Source organism: Protopterus annectens, chromosome 3.part0 (assembly GCF_019279795.1).
Source record: "Protopterus annectens isolate FY-2018-M chromosome 3.part0, PAN1.0, whole genome shotgun sequence".
Lineage (NCBI taxonomy): Eukaryota > Metazoa > Chordata > Ceratodontiformes > Protopteridae > Protopterus > Protopterus annectens.
The window spans coordinates 1942542029-1942564097 of NC_056731.1; the positions used below are offsets into that span (position 1 = coordinate 1942542029).

A 22069-nucleotide genomic window follows, 5' to 3' on the forward strand; every position below is an offset into this window, starting at 1 on the left:
GATGAATTTTAAAAGTATTTCTGGTTTAATATTCAATGAAGAAAAAACTAAAATACTACCTATATATATACACGAAAAAATATTCTCATTAGTGATTTTACTAAATATGCACCCAGTTCAGGTCAGATAACTTATTTAGGTATAATACTATCTAAAGATATTAAATCTATTATATATAATAATTATAATACCTGTTTTCTTAATATACAAAATCTTTTAATACCTGGAATAATATGTTTTTACTATGGAGGAGAGACTTACAATTATTAAAATGATAATATTCCCCAAGATTTTATACTTAATACAATCAATAATACTTCCACCTACAAAAATAATTATCAAGAAACTGAATACACTAATGTTAAATTTCCTATGGGCACCTAATAGACCTAGGATTGCATTAAAGAAACATACTAATAGCTGGTCTCAAGGGGTATTTCTTTTCCAGACTTTAATTTATATACTATCTCTTCTATTGTAAAAGTTATTACTTTATTAATAGATCAGTCATATGTCATAAAATGGAAAGATTATTGGGAGCTAATTAGTATGCACTTCATGAAAATCTCCTTAACACATAAAAATATGATTGTAAATAACTCCATGTTATGGTTACTAAAGGAATTTTGCACTTCACCTATTACACCTAAACATATGGTTTGTTACCCATTAAATATTATTATTAGCTATCATAACTTTATATTCATGCACCCTAAGTATAGGGAATGGAATTTTATTATATTCCCTATAATGTATACTCAGGGTATGCTTTTGTCATCTACTTCTGAAGGAACTCATTTAGCTATAGATAATGATCTAAAGTACTGGTATCAGTTGATATCTGATAATAAAGTTAAAAATCTAGATTTCTTAAAACAAGAATTTGATCAAAGAGAAACTTGCTGGTTAGAGGTTCAGACCTTTAGACAACATCTCATTAATAAAACAGATCTAATGTCTATAACAGTTAAAGAATCTATTCCAACACTGATTGATTACTTGATATTAAATTTACAACATAAAGTTTCTGATAAAGGTAAACTTTCATACATACATAAAATTATCAGACAAGAAACTTTTTACAGTATAGATACATACTGGAATTATTTCACTTCTATTAATGGGGACCCACCAAATCAACAAGATAAACAATATATATTGGAATCTGCCTATAGAACTACGTCTTCCATTGTCTGGAGACTTTATACATGGAAATTTTTACATAGATCTTTTTATACACCTTTGATGATGAATAAAATAAATAATAAAGATAATCTATGTAAGAGATGTAATGTAGAAATTAATGCTGACTGGGCTCATATGTTTTATGACTGTATGGAATTGAAAGAATACTGGAAGTCAATTAATTAATTTTTGCAGGCTCTTTTTACAGCTAATTTCATTATTTCTAAATCTCTTATATTATTCAACACACCTGTACCTCAAAGTGTTAAAAAGGTTAAGCTTCCCTTGTTATGGTCTATTCTAGCAGTGGCTAGGAAAATAATAACCAGAAATTGGATTTCAGATACACCTCCTTCGTTCAATGAATTTAAAAATGTTATGAATATAGTGTGCCATATGGAAATAAACACAATTAGGTCAAGAACAACTAGAAAAACATCTTATTATATTGTATGGGATAATTTACAAAATTTGTTAAAAAAATCCTAATTTCAATAGCATGGTATTTTAGTTTAATTAATTGATCTGATTGTAGTGGATGTCTTTGTAAATACTTTAGTTGTTTTGTTGAATGTTATAATCATATCTATTTTTAATTAGTTGTATAAAATTGTTATGATATTTCTCTTGTATGTTAAAACAATAAACTTGTTTTGAAAAAAAAAGAATGTAGCTCTCCTGTTCTCTCTTCCAGTTCCAGTCCAGTCTGTAGCAAAAGATGCTTCAGACTTTGCAGTGAGAGCTGTGTCTTTGGGGGTACAAATACAGGGTCTATGGAACAAAAAAGACAGACCAAAACAACATAAACATAAAAGAGATGTTGGCAGTTATAAATGCAGATAAGTCTTTCAGTCATATATGGTCATTGGGACCTCTGCAACTGATTACAGACAACACCTCAGTGATGTGGCAAATAAATAGGGCAGGTTCTAGTCTTACCCTTTGAACAGATTATCCATGGTAGCCTGGGATATAGCAATTCAGCACAGTCTTACTCTACAGCCATCTTACATTCTGTCAAAACAGAAAATTGAGGCATACAAGCATAGCAGGACCAAAACAGACCCTCTAGAATGGAAACTTAATCAGGGATATTCCAAGATTTGATCCAGTTGTGGGGAACACCTCAAATAGATGTAGTTGCCTCCATTTACAACATACAACTGGCAACATTCTGCTCCAGGAATTCTTGCAAGCAGGTCTGGAAAACAGATACATTGTAATTTCCTTGTGCAGAAATGCACCTGTATGCCTTTCCACTCTTTCCACCGATATCCAAGGTCATTCTGAAGATTTAGAATGACTCTCCAAAGATCATTCTGGTGACTCTGTTCTGGCCCGGGCAACAGTGGCTGTCCCTTCTTTTAGAAATAGCCAAGGGGAATTGCCACAAGCTTTCTCACAGAGTAGATGTATTCACACAAGAAAAGCTTTTTTGATGCACCCCAACCTGAAATAACTTCAGCCAACTGTCTGAATGATAGAGTTTTAAAACCTTTTAGGCATATATTTTATGAGGATGTAGAGCAGTTATTAAAGGAGGCAAGGAAACTTTCAACTTGAAAATCATATGAGGCACTACTTTTGTCAAACAGCACTTTTGTTGACATCTGTTTAGTTGACACAGTTTGATCCGACTAAACAGATGGTCAACACCTGTCAACAAAAGTAACAGATCGGATGATTCTTAGGGTTGGAATATTTGCCCTTTCCATGAGAGTTGTGTGATCTCAGAGTTAGAATATAATTGGCAGAGGTTGTGAAGGATGCAGGGGGCTTGCTTCCCTGCAAAAATTATGTTTCTTTTAAATAATGTTTTATAGATATGCATGCATTAAGATTGATGCTCAGCGTGTGCTTAGTAGTGTGCCAACATGCATAATGTCGATCATTTGGTGTCGACATTATTCACATCAATATTAGTGCCGTTCGATAAAGGTAAATATATATATATATATATATATATATATATATATACACACATATACACACACACACACACACATATATATATATATATATATATATATATATATATATATATATATAAAACATTTTCTAATTAGTAGAAAAACTGCTCCAACCTCCAAATACCACTAAACCAAGCAAAAAACGAAAGCGACGACAATTGCAGGTAGAAGAAGATCCTCCAAATTTATTAACACACAGAATCACGAAATAATCCACAGAATGAACGCCTTCACAGTTACAGCGTTTTCGTCCAAATGGACTTCATCAGATAAAATCACCTTTTACTTAATGATATTTATATATAGAACCATTAAAACTTGCACCAATCATTAGTCTGTTCTCATTTAAAACATACAAATCAACCTACAAGCTACTAAATAAATAATTAGTTCATCACTTCCTGTTTCCATGAAAATTGATTCTTAGTTATAAATAAATAAACTTTAAATAAATAAATAAATGTATTTGTTACTTTAAAACTCCTGAAAATGTTGACAATTTATAAATATTCTATTATAGTGTTAAAAGGTTAAAAGGTGTTCATAAAAAACCTTATTAAAAAAACTTGTTAAGAAACTGTTTTAACCTGAATGCTTAGTACAAATGTTAACCTAAAATACAACAAGGGTGCCACCTACTGACAAAATCTAGTAATGGAAAAAATATCACACTCTAGCAGATCTAATTTTCAAGAGGGGCAAAATGGAAATATATTCATTTAACCCTGGTTTTTTATTTGCCTCCAGGGTCACTTGCCACCATAACTCTTTGTAGGCAATATTTTCCTCCCAAAGGCCCCCTCTTATATTTTTTTTTATTTGATCTAAAACGAAAAATTGGAATTTGGCCCCCACACATGTCTTAGTATGCCTATAAATAGCATTTGTTTCTTTTCCTTTTTTGACATCATACATGTGTTCATAAATACGCCTCTTTAATGTCCTTTCCGTCTTTCCTATGTAAAATGAAGGACATTCCAAACAAATAGCCAAATACACCAACCCTATAGATTCACAATTGTAATAACCCTTACTAGTTATGCATCTACCCCTGCTGGCCAAAAAGACTTTTTCTCTATTTATAATATGTGCACATTGTTTGCATTTGCCACATTTGAAAGTTCCAAGTTTGTCCCTAATTCCAACTTGACTTCTCTTATTACCACAATTATTATTTTCCAAAATCCCTTTTATACTTGCTGTATTTTTGAATACTATTCTTGGTGTCTCCTGTGGTAACCCATCCAAATCCGTGAGGGCCCTAAATCTTTCCCATTCCTTTTGGAATGTGTTTTTGATGTTCTTGTTCAATAAATTATATTCTAGAACCAAGGATTTTTGAAAGTTCCCTTCCTTCTCCACCTCTTTATTATTCTGCTCACTATTCTTACCAAAAATGGGTTCAAACCTCCCTTTTCTTCCTTCTTCCACTTCAGTTCTGATATTTTTAATAAATTTGGGTATTCTCTTTCTAGGAACATTTTCTCTAACAAGTCACATTCTACTTTAAATTCTTCCTCATCATTTGTCATCCTAGACCCTCTCACAAATTGCCCTTTCACTATGTTTTTTTTGCAATATATTGGGTGGGCACTTTTAAAATGCAAAAAGGAATTCACATAAGTGGGTTTTCTATAGACCTTTGTTTCAAACTTTCTGTCACTTTTTGTAATTTCCACATCCAGGTATTGAATTTTAGTTTCAGAATAAATATAGGTGAATTTTAAAAAATCTGTAGTCTTTTCTATGTATGTAATAAATTCATCCAAAACATCCTTACCCCCTATCCAAAAAATTATAATGTCATCAAGAAACCTCTTGTATAAAGTCCAGAACTTTGCATAGGGGGAACTCAGTACATACCGTTCCTCCCAATTTGCAAGAACTAAATTGGCAAGGTAGGTGCACAGGCTGCCCCATTGCTACACCTTGTAGCTGTCTAAAAATTCACCATTAAAAGTTAAATAATTATTTTTAATATAAGGTCCATTAAGCCTGTGCACACTACCTTTTCTTCTAAGGTCAATTTACTATCCCCAAAAATTTCCTCCTCAAACATTCTTATACCAGCCTCATAGGGTATAGATCCAAATAAATCGACAATATCTATTGTGACAAAAATCAATTCATCACTATAAAAACTATTGTTCAGCCCTCTCAGTAAATCCCAAGAATCTTTTAAAATGGCTCTCTTTTCTAGCCATATGTGTTTGGCCCTTTGATCCACATATTTGGCTAAGGAATTAGTTTTAGACCCTCCTGCTGAGACAATGGGTCTCAGTGGAGGGTCCAACCTGTCTTTGTGTATCTTTGGTATACCAAAGATGGCTGGTATAATGGGCTTCTCTATTTTCAAAAAGGAAAGAGTTTTCATATCAAAGAGGTTTTCATTTAACATGTCTTCTAAGATATTATCAATACGTTCATAAGCAGTCTTAATTTCATTTAATGAGACTGTACTATATTTAACTTCATTTCTTAGTATGTCGTTCATCTTTCCTTCATACAAAATGACATCCATCACAACTATACCCCCGCCCTTATCGGGTTTCATTACCCTTACATTTTTATTGTTTTTCAACTCTTCCAGCTTCTTATATTCTTGGGGGTTAAGATTGTAGTGTACTCTATTTTGTTTCACATTTCTTTCCATCTTCCTAATTTCATTCTCCATAATAACTTCAAAATTCTTCAACTGATTATGAATCGGGGGGTTAAAGGTGGATTTTTTTACTAACTGATTCTTATTATTATTGACATTTCCCATTCCCAAAGTGTTTATACCTATCCCTTCCTTGTGAAATAACAATTCTAAATTCATTTTCCTAAGGAAAAGTTTCATATCAATTAATGTCTGGGTTGAATTGCCTTGGGTAAGTGGGATGAATTTAAAACCTTTCTCTAAAAGTTTAAAATGTTCAACTTTTAACACAATGTTGCTAAAATTATAAATGGTGAACCCCTCAAGGGTATTAATGTTTTCTTTGACTTCTATTCCATGTGTATTCACATTAGGGTGGGGGGTCTCTATTGAAATGGTCTCCCCCTCCCCCTTCTCCCCCCTCGTTTCTGAAAATTTCCATAACTTCTGTTGTTTTCCCATCTCCCTTCTACATACCTATCGAGGGTGGAAATTCAACATCATATTCATTCACATTAGTTTCCATCCCTTCCTCATTTTCGTAGTAATTTTCTACCACTTTATTATTTTTATAATAATTAGGGACATTATTATTATAATACTGCTTTCTAAAAAGTGGGGGTTTTGGATAACAAACTTGAATTTCATATTCATGAATATCCCTCCTTAATTTGTCCATTTTTCTGTCCACCAAAATCTTACATTTATTGTCAACATCATCCTTTAATTTAAAATACTTATGTCTTTCCATTTCTATTTCAAACATCAAGTCATTTTTAATAGAAACATCCAAAGTATCAATTTGTGCTTGTAGGTTTTCCAAATTCCTATTATTCTCCTCTATAATTAGTTTAACAATGTTCAAGCCACATGTATTAAATACAGCCAACAGTTCTTTATGAAAAATAGAGCCGGCTTGCACATTGTTCGGATATTTCCAGGTCCTAAGACCTTTGGGTACTATATCACGTTTTAGGCATTCATCCAAATATGCATTTTCTATGACAATACTTTTGTATTTATGCAACAGTTTATATAAATTGTCCATCTTCTTATGGTAAGAATCCGTGTTGTTACCATTAGGCAGTCTATTACCAGAAATTTGAAAGCTATATTGTACTTGCAACCAGTCTTTTAAGTCAACAGTTTTTTTATGGCAAACAGTACCTGGTAAAGAGCGCCTTGTGTCCATTTGTTTCTTTTCAGCGCTCGACACACCACATTCCTGTGTATCCCCATAAAGGATACCGGGTGTAGCTGCGGGATTGAAGCTACTGCCATTTGTTTCATCTCCTTCTCGGCCGTTTCTACCACCGCCATCCAAATCCCACTTCCGCTTGCTCCTCGGACCGTTAGCCACTTGTTCATCACATCCGTATTCATTGCCACACGCTCCTTTCACCTCCTGGTTCAACATGGATTTGCAAAGGGGCGTCAATAGGTCTATGAGCTCACTTAGTTGACCAATAAGCTTTCTAGACTGCCCCGAGTCCGTTGTCTCATTACTTCTCCCCTGCGTCTCCGCTTCCATATCAGAACTAAACACCAAGAAAACTGTAGAAAAACTGCTCCAACCTCCAAATACCACTAAACCAAGCAAAAAACGAAAGTGACGACAATCGCAGGTAGAAGAAGATCCTCCAAATTTATTAACACACAGAATCACGAAATAATCCACAGAATGAACGCCTTCACAGTTACAGCGTTTTCGTCCAAATGGACTTCATCAGATAAAATCACCTTTTACTTAATGATATTTATATATAGAACCATTAAAACTTGCACCAATCATTAGTCTGTTCTCATTTAAAACATACAAATCAACCTACAAGCTACTAAATAAATAATTAGTTCATCACTTCCTGTTTCCATGAAAATTGATTTTTCGTTTTAGATCAAATAAAAAGAAATATAAGAGGGGGCCTTTGGGAGGAAAATATTGCCTACAAAGAGTTATGGTGGCAAGTGACCCTGGAGGCAAATAAAAAACCAGGGTTAAATGAATATATTTCCATTTTGCCCCTCTTGAAAATTAGATCTGCTAGAGTGTGATATTTTTTCCATTACTAGATTTTGTCAGTAGGTGGCACCCTTGTTGTATTTTAGGTTAACATTTGTACTAAGCATTCAGGTTAAAACAGTTTCTTAACAAGTTTTTTTAATAAGGTTTTTTATGAACACCTTTTAACCTTTTAACACTATAATAGAATATTTATAAATTGTCAACATTTTCAGGAGTTTTTAAAGTAACAAATACATTTATTTATTTATTTAAAGTTTATTTATTTATAACTAAGAATCAATTTTCATGGAAACAGGAAGTGATGAACTAATTATTTATTTAGTAGCTTGTAGGTTGATTTGTATGTTTTAAATGAGAACAGACTAATGATTGGTGCAAGTTTTAATGGTTCTATATATAAATATCATTAAGTAAAAGGTGATTTTATCTGATGAAGTCCATTTGGACGAAAACGCTGTAACTGTGAAGGCGTTCATTCTGTGGATTATTTCGTGATTCTGTGTGTTAATAAATTTGGAGGATCTTCTTCTACCTGCAATTGTCGTCATTTTCTAATTAGTGCTATATTGAGAACCAAGATCATTTTAAGACTAGTATTTTTCCAGCTCTACAATATTTATGTGAATTATTATGCTATGGCCTTTCTTACTCCTTTATCTGGGATAATTTGTCAGCCAGTTCTGTATGTCTGCCCATGTATTCGTCTTCTTCAATGCTTTCCATGTCAATATGTTTTTGCTTGCTCATCCACCTAGAAAATAGGTAGCCCTTACTTGGGATATTAATTTTGTTTTGCAAAAAAATTACTCTTAATCCATTTGAATAACTCATCAGACTGATTGGAGGGTAAGAATTTGGAAAACAGCACTGCTGATTGCTCTACCTTCTGCAAGAAGAATGTCTGAGTTGCAAGCTCTTATGGTAAGTCAGCATAATCTTATTTTCCACAAAAAAGAGGGTTTCCCTGAGAACTAATTCTTCATTTATGCCTAAAGTGTTATCTCAGTTTACTTTAAGCCAAGCTGTCCATTTCCCTGTCTTTTTTCCAGAACCTAAAAATGATGGAGAAAGGATTGTTCATAGTCTGGATGTCCAAAGACAACTCATGTATTATCTTGATAGATCTGACCTTCAGAAATTCTAATCAGTTATTAATTTCATATGAAAGTAAGGAGAAAGGACAACCAATGTCAAAGCAGACCATTTCCAAATGGTTGTCCCATGATATTTATATTTGTTATTCCCAGCATAACAAGTAATTTCTAGGCAGTCACAAGGGTCTTGGATTCTTTAGTGGCTTTTTGCAAATGGGTGGACTCTAGACGTTTTCCAGAGGTAGCAACTTGGTCATCTGTTCATACTTTTACAGTACAAACAAGACTTCTTTTTTCAAGTCTAGAACAGGCTGTGCTAGTACCATTTTCCAGGGACAGTTTCCTGGACCTTCATCCGTCTTCCTCCTAAGCTGCATAAGCTGTGGTATTCTAGCCATATAGCTAAGGCTACTGCAGCAGTGATCTAATGATGAACATAGTACAGTCATGTAATTAAACTAACTGTAACAGTAAATGTTCATATAGATCACTATTGCAGTAGCCACTCCATCCCCCTTATTTTTGTATAGTTGTTGTTGCCATGATGAGAAGATTGATTTTTATTTATCTTGTGCTGACCTTTTTTCAGGATTTAGCCCCACTTCTTTCAGATAGCATGAAACCTCTGAAGGACTTGGTGTCTAGACCACTATTTTTTTGCAGCTGTGCTTGAGCTGTCAATGATTTTGGTGTGTGGAAGGTACCCTTAAGCCTTGAAAACTATCTGGATGTTATAGCCTAGACTGGATATAACCCATATAGCTAAATTTACTGCAGCAGTGATCTATTTGAACATCTACTGTTATAGTAAGTTTGCTTGCACAGCTACTTTTTTTTTTGGTTAATAGTTTCTTCTTTCTTTCGGCTTTTCCCGGATAGGGGTCGCCACAGCGGAATTCCAGTCCGCTAATGATTGGCAGTAGATTTTGACGTGCTGGCTTGCTGGGCCTAACGCACAACCTTCAACGAAGGAATGCCCATTCACGCATGTCGCCACACAGAAGACGCTCTAACTGAGAATCGAACGGGCAACGTCTAACTGTGAGGCGACAATGCTACCTCAGCACCACCACCACATGATGCAATATTAGATTGCATTGCTTGCTTCTGTAACATGTAAGCCTGTATGGTATCATTTCTATGTTTTACAAGGATATATTTTCCAGTTCTTTATTTTAAAGAAGGTATAAGCTCTATGTGGCTATAATTTCATTCTTTAAAAAACAGTTTCTGATTTAAACTGTGCATTAAATACTTTTGTAGCACTGTTCTTTCACTTGCTTCATCCAAAATGTGTGAGGCATGTAATGTTGTATTGCTGTATTAGTCTTCTACATAGAGTCACATTGTTTGATATCACCTGGTGATACCTTTACATTGTATGTATTTCATATAGTAAAATCAACTGCTACATCCCATTTATGGGAGCAGTTCTGCAGTCAGAACTTTGCATAAATCATGCAATTGTGGAAAACTAATGTAGTCCACTATCTCTTGTGTTAAGAATTGGTCAGGAGAAAGAGATGGTTAAATTAATATTCTCATATAAAAGGTTGGTTATAAATGGGCATTTAACATGTGAGGTATCTACAAAGATAAGTGCTTCTGTGTGACAATATTAAAACTTGATATTTTGTTTTCATTTATAAATGTGTAGGTTCTGCATTAAAAAGCAACACGCATCAGCCTGCAGTGACCAATCACAACCCCTTAGAGCCAGGTTCCCAGATTTCCAGATTAAGTTCGATGGTCAACCAGCTATCATCATTTTCAGTGTCTTGTTCCTCTTCTTGCACTTCCATGGAGTCATGCTTAACGGTCACAGCGGGGCATTCATCATCTGCTTCAGCTGTGTCTTCAGTGAGTAACTTCATCAGTAGCTTGTACATATCTTGATGTAATATGACATGAATTGAGTAAAATATGTGTAATACCATCCTGGCTGCTTTGTGGCACAGGTCTCTGTGGTTGTGTTTTGTTTGTCATACAACAGGCTCTAGACACCTGTAGAAAGTGTATGTTTTTAGAATTGGTATGCGTTGCTGTCCTATACTTAATGACCATAATATATTATGGAAAATAATTACAGTGTGTGATTTTGAAAATGTTTTTTGTACAGTCTGTACGCAAAAGAAGAGGTGAATGTTCCTTTGACATCAACAACATTGTGATCCCATTTTCAGTGGCAGCATCAGCACGAGTTGAAAAGTTGCAGTACAAAACAATCATCACACCAAGGTTAGTATTTCTGGATGCCAGCTTGAAATACAAAAAAAGTATTCTGAATTGAGCACCATACTTCACTGCAGAGCAAAGCAGTGCCACATATTGTTAGATTTTTGGTAAGCTGTGACAGTCTAACATGCCTAGATGTTCATCATTCCCACTGTCTCAATGGCATTTTGACTTACCTGCCAAGGAAACCCAGTACTGGCCAACTTTCAAAAGCTCAAACTGTCCTCCCTCTCTCTTCCTGTGACAGATGTTTGGCTGATCATATCCAGAGAAGGAAGCTTTCACTTGTCATAGGAAGTGAGTGTTCAGTATTTTTCTGTCATCCAAAGAAGAAAGTTCTCTGACTTCACCGGATCCAGTGCTGATTTCCCCAGCTTACGGCTCAGATAAGCCCCATTTGAGAACACCTTTTCTCTCATTCTATCTGTAGATTTATTATTCAATTTCTATTGTTATGTCTACTTAATATGCATATATATATATATATATATATATATATATATATATATATATATATATACCTGCATTTACAATAATTGTAGCAGTATTTATTTGACTTCTATGTTTGACAAAGGTTTGTTTTTACTATTTCTGATGAAACTTTCAGTATGTCTCTCAGAAGTCCAGTATGTGTGTGTGCTGTTAGGCACTATGGGCTGTCTCTTGCAGTCAGAACTGCAAAGTAATTGTGTCAGTCTTTACTTTTGTTACCTGATTTATTTCCATATTGTGAAGGAAAATATTGTAGAATTTGACTTTTTCAGCATTTATACATTATTTACTATATTTATGGCTCTGCTGTGTGTGTTTATAACATCACATTATGTTTTCACTGAGAATGAAATTATGTGAATTTACTCCGGAGATTTTACCCTGACAAGAAAATGTAGTTTAAATTGCTATCAAACATTATTTTATTGCAGTTTAGTGTGGTTAAAGTGAGTGGAGTGAATTTTTAACACTGGATCTGATGTCTTTTTCTTTTGTACCTCAACCACTGGGTTTTGTTTCTGGCCTCGGATCCAACTTCAGCCACTTTGCAGACTTTGGATCAGTAGCTGAAGCTCCTCTCCTTACCTATAATCATATTTCCGAATCTCTTAGAGCAAGAAATCTTTACAGAGGTCCAAAAATAGGTAGAATTTTTAAATGTTGCACTTTAATCTGAGAAAGTTGATAGAATTAACAGGTTTTGCATTAGTGTGAATTTTATAAAGTATTTGCAGTCTAAAATTTACATTTCTGTCAATATTTTCTGACTTCTGTCCTCAAGAATTTGCCAATGATTTTCCAGAAAATCACAAATTTTAGAGAAACAGACCAAAAATATGAGGCAAAAATCTGGACTTTTGAGAGGTATCCCATATTACCTCAGATCTCATTTGCCACTTCCAGCGAGCAAAAGTGGTTCTCATAGTGCATTCTATGTTTCAGATAAGTGCTATATTTTACACTGATAGTCCTTGCTTTCTTCACCTTTTTTCTTTCTTCAACCTCTCATAAAAAAAAAAATCTATATCTATCTATCTCTCTCTCTCTCTCTCTATATATATATATACATATATATATATATATATATATATATATATATATATATATATATATATATATGGGTCTACTTCATATGATCGACACTCATTTGACCAAGACCAAAACACCTAAAGTTCAAAACACTTAAAACCCATTTGATCGAAACTCATAACACTGACACATGAAATTAAAAGCATTATGCCCTTTTCCCCACTGTAGCGCGATCCTGGAGTTAGTATATATAGTTGGGGATGTGTGGGGGCACAGCCCCCCCACATAGTTTAAATAAATATTGTTTCCTGCAAAGAGTTAGTCATTTCAGTTATAGGTATCCATGTGTATGTTTGAAATGTATGAAGTATGGTGGGGCTATGCCCCCCCAACTATATATACTAACTCCAGGATCGCGCTGCAGTGGGGAAAAGGGCATAATGCTTTTAATTTTATGTGTCAGTATTATGAGTTTCAATCAAATGGGTTTTAGGTGTTTTGAACTTTAGGTGTTTTGGTCTCGGTCAAATGAGTGTCGATCAAATGAACTGTCGATCATATGAATTAGACCTATATATATATATATATATATATATATATATATATATATATATATATATATATATATTGTTATCATTGATACTGTTGTTATAGTCTTGTTATTAGGTGTCGTACAGTGTGTAAGTCTTGTGTCTACCTCCTTCTATTTCCTTTTCCCTCTCTACTAAGCTTTTAGTAGTCTGTTTTACCATTTTTGGTATCCTCTTTTCTCTAATTAGGGAAATTCTCTTGCCATTGCTGGTATTTGTCTTGCTTTATCCATGCCTTTTCTGTTATGTCTGATAACCATGTCCTACAAACCAAATGGATTTAAGAAGTGCTCTTCTTGTGGGCATAAGGTCTCCAACTCAGATGCCCATTCAGAATGTGTCTACTTTCTTGGAGCTGGGCATCTGAATGCAGAGTGTGAGATTTGTGCAGGATTTAATCACAGGGCATTAACTGAATGCAGAAACAAACTGGTGCTGAAACGGTTACTGCCTTTCTTCTCCTCTTCACTATTTCTAACTTCCCCCTCTCCTAAGAAGCTGGTGGAGAAATCTAAAAGGAAAACAGTAGAAGAAGACATAGAGCAATCTAAGGAGTTGAGGAAGCACTCTCCCAACTACTCTCCTCATTCAGCTCTCTGATTGGCTCCTTCTACAAAACTTGCCAAAATTTAGGATCCGTCCATTTCCTTGGATCGGACATTAGTCACTTCTACTCCTTCAAAGTCTCCCATTTATAGATGTTTAACACTGGAGCCGATACTATTGAGATTGCACTCCCCCTTTCTGTAGGACACATCACACAGAGCTTCTAGACCTCCATCTATCTAGTCATCTTTCAGGTCTACCAAGAACCTTTGTGAAGCTGATGTGGACAGAGTGATGAGAAAGTCCCTTTGGATCCAAATTCATTTGAGAGTTATCCCAGCTCCACTGCCCATTAGACACATGGGCTTTGTTCCATCCCAAAAAGCACTGATTACTCCTACTTTGAGCCACCCCTCAGCTTTGGAGCCATCAGATCCAAGATTTCTGAGTTGCCCAGGTCAGTTCAGAAGGCCTTGCTTTTGTTAAGTCTGACACCTTAGCTGATCCAGTGGCCCCTGATGATTTTGGAACTGGAGGGATCTTGGAGTCATAGCTTCAGCACTGGCTCCGGGGGTAGGGGTTCGACTCTGAGATTGCTGGAGCCTTTCCTTCCCCTTAGCCATTTGGCATTAGACAGCTTGACTTTGATCTCTCTTTCAAGGCACAGTCAGGAGGATTCACTGAGCTTCCCTGGTCAGACAGCTTTTTCTCCTACTAGGGTGGTTTTGGGCTCTCTCGTGGCTTCTGCCTTTGATGCAGTGGAGAGAGAGAGTTATACACTTCAGGGGATAGGACATCCTTGCCCCCCTCAGGTCTACCTCCCTCCACAACTGATTACCCTGATTTCTGAGCCTGATCATTCTGTCCCATTAGACAGCCAGTCCATCCAGGCTTTGAGACAGTCCTTATCCAGGACTGCCTACACTTCTGAGTCTTCTATAGATCACCTGACACATGGAAGTTCCTCAGAAGCATACGTGCAAGAGGAGGCACTTTGATTCCCCAAAGGAATCTTTGACAGAAGTCACAGACTTCGATGAAGGGGAGGGGTCCCCCAGATCACCTCTTGAGGACATCTCATTCCAGGAGATTCTCGAGCTTTTGAGACAGAAAGGTGGCTGGTCTTCCAAAGACCCCTTTCCAGGTGGTGTCAGTGGTTCTTGAGGCTTTTGGAACCGACTTAGGTATGTCCTGCATAATACCCTTGGCTGATGAAATGGTGGATCTCATTTCTCGTTGCGCATGAAAGGATCTGTATGTGATAAAACATGTTCCTAGGAAACCGGACAAGTGTCTTGTTATTTATTTATTTATTTATTTACTTATTTATTTACTGCCTTTTGTTTACCAAGATGGTCCAACTGGGCACTCAGGCCCATTTGTAACAGAGGCCCAGGGGAGAAAAGCTCCATTAGATTTACAAAAGTTACATAGAATTTACAGAGAAAAAAAAGAATCAGTTTCTTAACAATAGAAATGGGGTTTTAGAATCATCCAATGGGTAATACAATCAAGACAGAGGTTTCATTTCTGTAGGAGTGTTATACAATAATAAACAGGTTGCATTTACATATATAGCAATATACAAACTTCATTTACATAGGATTGATGAAAAGTAGTATACAGTTACAAATATTGATAGGATTTATTTACAGATACAAGATAAGATAAGCTAGGAGAGCACGAAAGTTAGGGGTTGGTGATAGTCTAGAGATCAGCCAGAGAAAGAGAGAGAGAATGAGAGAACTAGTCAGGGTGTGAACAAGAACATAACCAGGAGTTTAGATGCTGTTTTATGTTGTGCTTAAATCTAGATGCACAGCTGTCTGGTTTTAGTGGGATAGTTAGGAAGTTTCACTTCTGGTGACATAAGATTAGAATAGTGAGTCTCCGTCTGGATTATGGGATTTGGATGTTATTAGTAAGCTCTGACTACCTGAGCAAAGGCAACTTGGTGGGGAGTAGAGTTTGAGAATGTTTTTTAGAGAAGGGCATGTCTGTGGTTTGTGTATTATTTTGTGGGCAATTTCAAGTTGAGTTTGTGGGCAGTTTGAAGTTGTTGTGTCCAAGGACCATACCCACTGCAGTAGGGATCCCCCAGTCAATGCTATTGTGGTTGTAGCAGCCACAAAAAAAGGAACTAGCTGAGGAAAGTCCTTCTGTCCATCCCCCCTAACAGGGAGTTTAGGGCTTTGTACAGGTTCAGGATGGGGGTCTATGCCTCAACATTTGCTTTTCAGTTGTTGAATTATTTGGCACATGTTACGAGGTCCCTCTCAGGATCCGTGTCTGCGGAGGAGAAAAAGATTGTGTCCTTGCAGTCGACATCCCTTCAATCCCTGTCAAACGCCTCCATTCAGCTGATTTCTCACTCTGCGGAGAGTGTTTCCAGAGTGGCTGGTTCAGACATATCTGTAAGAGACATGCCTGGATGCACCTTTGTGATTTTTTTAGAGCAATTCAAGACTTCAGTCATCAATGCAAATATGATGGTTCTACCTTACTTCACTCTAAAGTTAAGGATACTTTCTCCAGGAGTCAACAAGATGGGAAAACTCTGGCTTAGGAATATGGTTTTCTATACCTCACAGGACCTTCACACAAAATCCAAATGTTGGTAGAAAGGTGCTGCTCTGAAAATGTCAAGGCTTTTCCTAAGATTCCTATGGTGATAAATTCTCCCTGTGGCAGAGAGGGGGACCTCCTATGGCAGACATTGCCCATGTGTCAGAGGAGGCCTGCAAACACCAAAGCTTCAGAGGTCTTTTCTCTGAGAATCTGTATCAATGCCCCTGAAGGGTTGCCCAACTGCTGCAGTCTGGAAGCAGACGGGGAGCTTCTCTCTGCACCAAAAAGGCTGGGCATCTATCACCAAAGACTTCTGAGTGCAGATAGTTATCGCCAGAAGCTGCTACATTCCATTTTCCCATTATCCACCCAAAATGTCAAAAAAAGTACCTAATATAACGCCCCATCAAAGGAAGGATGCAGCTGACAAAAAAAAGTAATCCAGGAGGTCAAACCAGATCAGCAAAGGTTTGGAACTTATTCAAGATTTTTTTTGTTGCCAAAGAACAACTGAAACCTCAAACCAATATTGGTCCTAAGTTACTTAAATCAATTTGTCAACCACTCAAAGTTCTGAATAGTCACTGTTCTGTCTATTCTAACTGTGCTACAGAAGGGTGATTGGATGTGCTCAATAAATCTCTTGGATGTGTACTGTTATATCAAAATAAACAGATGGTCCAGGAGATATCTTCTTTTTTGGCTAGCAGCCAGTTATTTTCAGCTCAGAGCTCTGCCCTTTGGTCTCACCACAGTTCCCTTGGGTGTTCACCAGGTGTAAGGCAGTGGTGGCAATTCACCTGACATTGCTGGGATTCCTGGTGTTTCTTTACTATGACGAATGGATCATCATTGCACCAACCAGGCAGTTACCAACATGCACCAGGGACTACATACTCTACCTATGTCTTCACCTAGGCATCACAGTCAGCTACAAAAAAAAAATCTCATCTCTTCCCTACTCAAACTCTAAAGTTCATAGGTGCTCACCTGGATACGGTTTCCCAAATTGAAAGACTGCTTCAGTCCAGACTATATATATATTACAACATCAGGTGATGCATCTGTTATCGCTTCAGTCACTACTGGGTATAGTGGTTGTTCAGCTTCTCAGTTCACTGATGGCCTCCATAACCCTTGTGCCTCTAGCTACATTTTATATGAGATTACTGCAGTGGATACTGGCAGTCCAGTGATCTTTGAATGGACATTCCATGACTTTTCCCATTTGAATCACAAAGATCTACAAGAAATTTGTCTCCTGGTGGATTCTTGTACCAGATGCCACTGAGGGACATCCTTTTTTTCTACCCTTGCCAAAGACCATGGTGTCCCCAGCCATTTCCCAGCTGGGGTGCACTACCTGAGGTAGATAATTCAAGACCCCCCTTTAGAGGCCAGTATTCACATCAGTGTACTAGAGATGAGGGCAGGTGCCCTATTGTTGTTGACCTTTCAGGATGTCCTCTGTCTAGGGATGATTGCTATACAGACGGACAATGTGTCAGTGGTCTGGTACATCAGCAAGCAGAGGGGAACCCACTCTTATCCTCTGTGTTGAGAGGCTATGAGGGTGAGGCAGCAGAGATCTCTTTCAGACACTTTCTTCTGGCAATGCACATTCCAGGGAAGTTCACTATTTTAGCAGACAGACTGAGTAGATCTATTCTACTCCCTCATGATAAATGGTCTCTCATTCCATCCATGGTGAAACAGATTTTTGCCAGTAGAGCCAGCCATGCTGTGACCTCTTCGCTTAGACACCTACTTTCAAATGCAGCAGGTTTTTTTGCCGTAATCCCCCCAGAGGGAGAGTTACCAAGACATGCTCTGATTCATGATTGCCCCCCCCCCCATCTCCTTTTTGCTTATCTTCCTGCTGTCCTCATATCCAGATTTCTACAGAAAGCATCTCAATGGAAGAGCATGGTGTTCCTCATTGCCCCATTCTGGCCCTGACTTGGATTCTAGATCCTTCTCTTGATCTTCTGTCTCATCCATCCAGACTACCTTACCCACAGATTTAAGCCATTAAGATAACCACATGGTTTCCCCACTTCCGATGATGGCTAGACAGTCCAGGCCTGCTTCCCAAGTTTTATACATCCTTACATCTTCCCAAAATAATTCTAGTAGAATAATATATAAGAGCAAATGGAAATGATTTTCTATTTTGTCCAGTCAGAGACACCTAAATCCATTTTCAGCACCCATTCCGGCTGTTGTAGATTTTCTGTCTTCCATTTTTCATACTGGAGCAAGCTACTCCACGGTTAAGGTACAATTGGCTGAGATTTCCAGTTGTCATATTTGTAAAGACCATTCCACTGATATCCCTCAAACTATGCATAGCTTTCTCAAAAATACATTTTTACTTAGACCACCTAACAGGTATCTCACACCTCCTTGGCATATGACAGTTCTCCTCCAGGCCTTGACTTACCCTCCCTTTGAACCAGTGGCAAAAGTTGAATTGAAATATTTGTCTTGGAAGACTATTTTTCTAGTCGCACTTGCATCTGCTAGGCGAGTATCTAAAACTCCAGGCATTGTCTTGCAAGCCATCTTATTTTATATTTCAAAAAGATGGTGTTTCCCTTTACACTAATCCTTCCTTTCTCCCAAGAGTAGCATCAGAATTTGCCCTTAACCAGTCCATTAATCTACCAGTTTTCTTTCCAAAATTGTCCAATAAGGGAGGCAGCTAAGATTCTATTGTTATAGAACAAAGAATATCATGAAATCTGATCAGCTGTTTATTTCCTTTTCAAAAGCTAAGTTGAGACAGTCTATGTCTCAAGTCACTTTAGCTAGGTGGCCTACTGATTGCATTTCTCATGTTTATAAGCAAATATGTTTGACTTTACAGGATCACCACAATTTCATTCCCCAAGGTCAGTTTCTACCTCCTCCACTTTCTTATCAAGAACTTCTATAGATACATTTGTGCTGCTGGTACTTGGTCCAATGCTTATACTTTCGTAGCTCATAATACGTTGGGCATTCTTTTTAAGAGACAGAGCAGTGTTTAGTTCTGCCTTATTCCAGAATATCCTTCCATGAGACCACCCTGGGTTTTACTAGCTTGGGACTCTGTTCCAATGGTTGAGGAATAGAAGAAATAAACAACATCAGATAGAATAGTTATGTACTCACCATAACAATGCATCTTTGTTGTTTGCTTTTGTTCTTCCTCAACCTCCCTCCCTCCAGTCCCCTTTCCATTGGTATAAGATACTTCTGTGTTTGCCTGGTATGACCTGAAGATGTGCCTTTTTTGGACTTTTTCCTGTTTGATATCCATATATCTTTACTTTCATGTTTCTAGACCTCTATTCAGTATATCTATGTGTCTGTTTCTGCAGCTTAATATTAAGGGAACAAACTCAATCTGAGATAATGTAGGGTTTGGAGTTGATTATGGGCAAGAGAGGGGCCTGAGCTATGGATCCAAAGTCTGAAAGTGGCCAAATTTAGATTTGAGGCTGGAACTGAAACCCAGTGCTTGAGGAAGGATGGAAATATCAACACAGATGCATTGTTATGCTGAGCACATAACCTTTGGTCTGATGTTGTCTTTTTCATCCATTCCTCAAATGATGGGTCTTGGATCCCATGTCGGATCCATCCTCTGCCACTTCGATAGACTTTAGGTTTTGAAGCTCGACCTCCTCCCCTTTTCCATAAACCTGTTCTTCTCCTCAGTTATCTTAGATCTTGACTGACACTTCAGCAATAGGAGGTGGTCATCATTAACTTGAGCAGGTCATGGTGGATAAGTATACTTTTTGGCTAATCTCTTTCACAATTTCTTCCTCCCATTTTATTTATATACATATATCTATATCTATACTGCGGTGGTGGTGCTGCAGTAGCATTGTCGCCTCACAGTTAGACGTTGCCCATTCGATTCTCAGTTAGAGCGTCTTCTGTGTGGCGACATGCGTGAATGGGTGTTCCTTCATTGAAGGTTGTGTGTTAGGCCCGGCAAGCCAGCACGTAAAATTCTACTGCCAATCATTAGCGGACTGGAGTTCCGCTGTGGCGACCCCTAACCGGGAAAAGCCGAAAGACACACACACACACACACATACATATATCTATATCTATGTATGTATGTGTGTGTGTGTGTATGTATATATATATATATATATATATATATATATATATATATATATATATATATATATATATATTTACCATCATAATATTAAATGATAAAATGTCTATCATTTGGTCGAAAAATTAGATCCAACCCAAAACATTGAATTGTCAAAATGTCTGCAATCATTACATTGAAAAAGCAATGAGATCAACTCTACTATTTTGCAGGGGGGCTACGTCCCCTTGTGCCCCCCCCACACACTTAAATATATCAACTCTGAGATCGCATTACAGTGCAGAAATGGGAAATTCAATAATTTCAACATTGTGAGCGTAGACTAATTTAATTTCAACATTTTGATCATTCAGTATAGTGTGTTCGACCAATTCAGTTTACCATTTGTCATTCAACATTCTGATGGTAAACCTATATATATATATATATATATATATATATATATATATATATATATATATTTATTTTATTTTATTTTACATTTGTTAACCGGGCTAGTCTAACTGGATATATTTCCATTTTCAGCAGAGGCCCGGGGAGAAAAGCTCCACATATAGACAAGAGAGATACAATATAAGCAAAAATAACAGAGTAAAATCTGGTAGGACGTAGACAATGTACATTGTTAAAACATAGGACTTTAACTTCCTAGACAAAGTAATGGACAACATATTAAACATTATTTAACATTTTAAAACCAAAAAGAGAAAGCGTAAAACAAAGGAAAAGAGAAACAATAATAGAAAGAGTGAGCAGATTTATTAAAGTTATATACTGTCTGGAAAAAAGACATAACCATATGGAGGAAGGATATGTGGGGGAAGTCCATATACAGTGGAGAAAGTATGCTATAGGAGGAAGCAGAAGGCATAAAAGGAGAGGGAGAGAGAAGAGAGAGATAATTAAGGAAGTTAAAGTTTTAATCAGGATTAGAGCAGGGACAAATCCAGTGGCTTTTAAGGTAGATTCTGATACCGAAAGCGCTTACAATAAAGGGTCATTTGGCTTATTTCTGCCTTGCCTGTGTTCGTGGATTTCATTTGTCTATCTCTGCTTTTTGTTCCAGATTCTGAGTTTTTGTTTAAACAGAACAGTAGATGCAATGGAAGTAAGTTCAGTAGGAAGTTGATTCCAGTGTTTACCAATGGTATTAGAGAAAAGGGAATCACCAGCTAGGTTATTAGATTTGGTTAAGGTTACTAGCAGTTTGCTTGAAGAGCGAAGTAAGTTCAGATTAGAGTAAGGGGTTAAGAGGTTAGAAAGTACAGGTGTGTTATGAGGTTGGTAGAAAGCTCTTTGGACAAACGTAAGTTGGGAAAGAAGCAACATGTTTGTCAGTTCAAGCCAGTTAAGTTGCTTTAGGTTCAGACAGTGGTGAGTTCTGAATTGTTTACCAGTAACAAATCTAGCTATATTATTGTAAGTGGTAGACAGTTTAGAGAGATTGTTTTTCTTAAGGTTAGTATAGATTGGTGAGGCATAGAGAAGAGTGGAAATAAGATGAGAGTGGGCAAGAGTAACTTTGGCTGAGGGGGTTAGGAAAGTTTTAATTCTATAGAGAGAGCCAAGTTTCCTG

General features: G+C 36.8%; 1 protein-coding gene across 1 annotated transcript in view; it reads left to right on the top strand.

The window, feature by feature from the left end:
• The window catches only part of LOC122797198 (KAT8 regulatory NSL complex subunit 1-like), a 1944458-nt gene that overhangs the window by 1447625 nt on the left and 474764 nt on the right, over positions 1 to 22069 (top strand). The window contains exons 8-9 of the mRNA XM_044066025.1: positions 10571 to 10773; positions 11033 to 11151. Coding sequence (XP_043921960.1) covers positions 10571 to 10773; positions 11033 to 11151 — 322 coding nt within the window. The remainder of the gene's footprint in view (positions 1 to 10570; positions 10774 to 11032; positions 11152 to 22069) is intronic.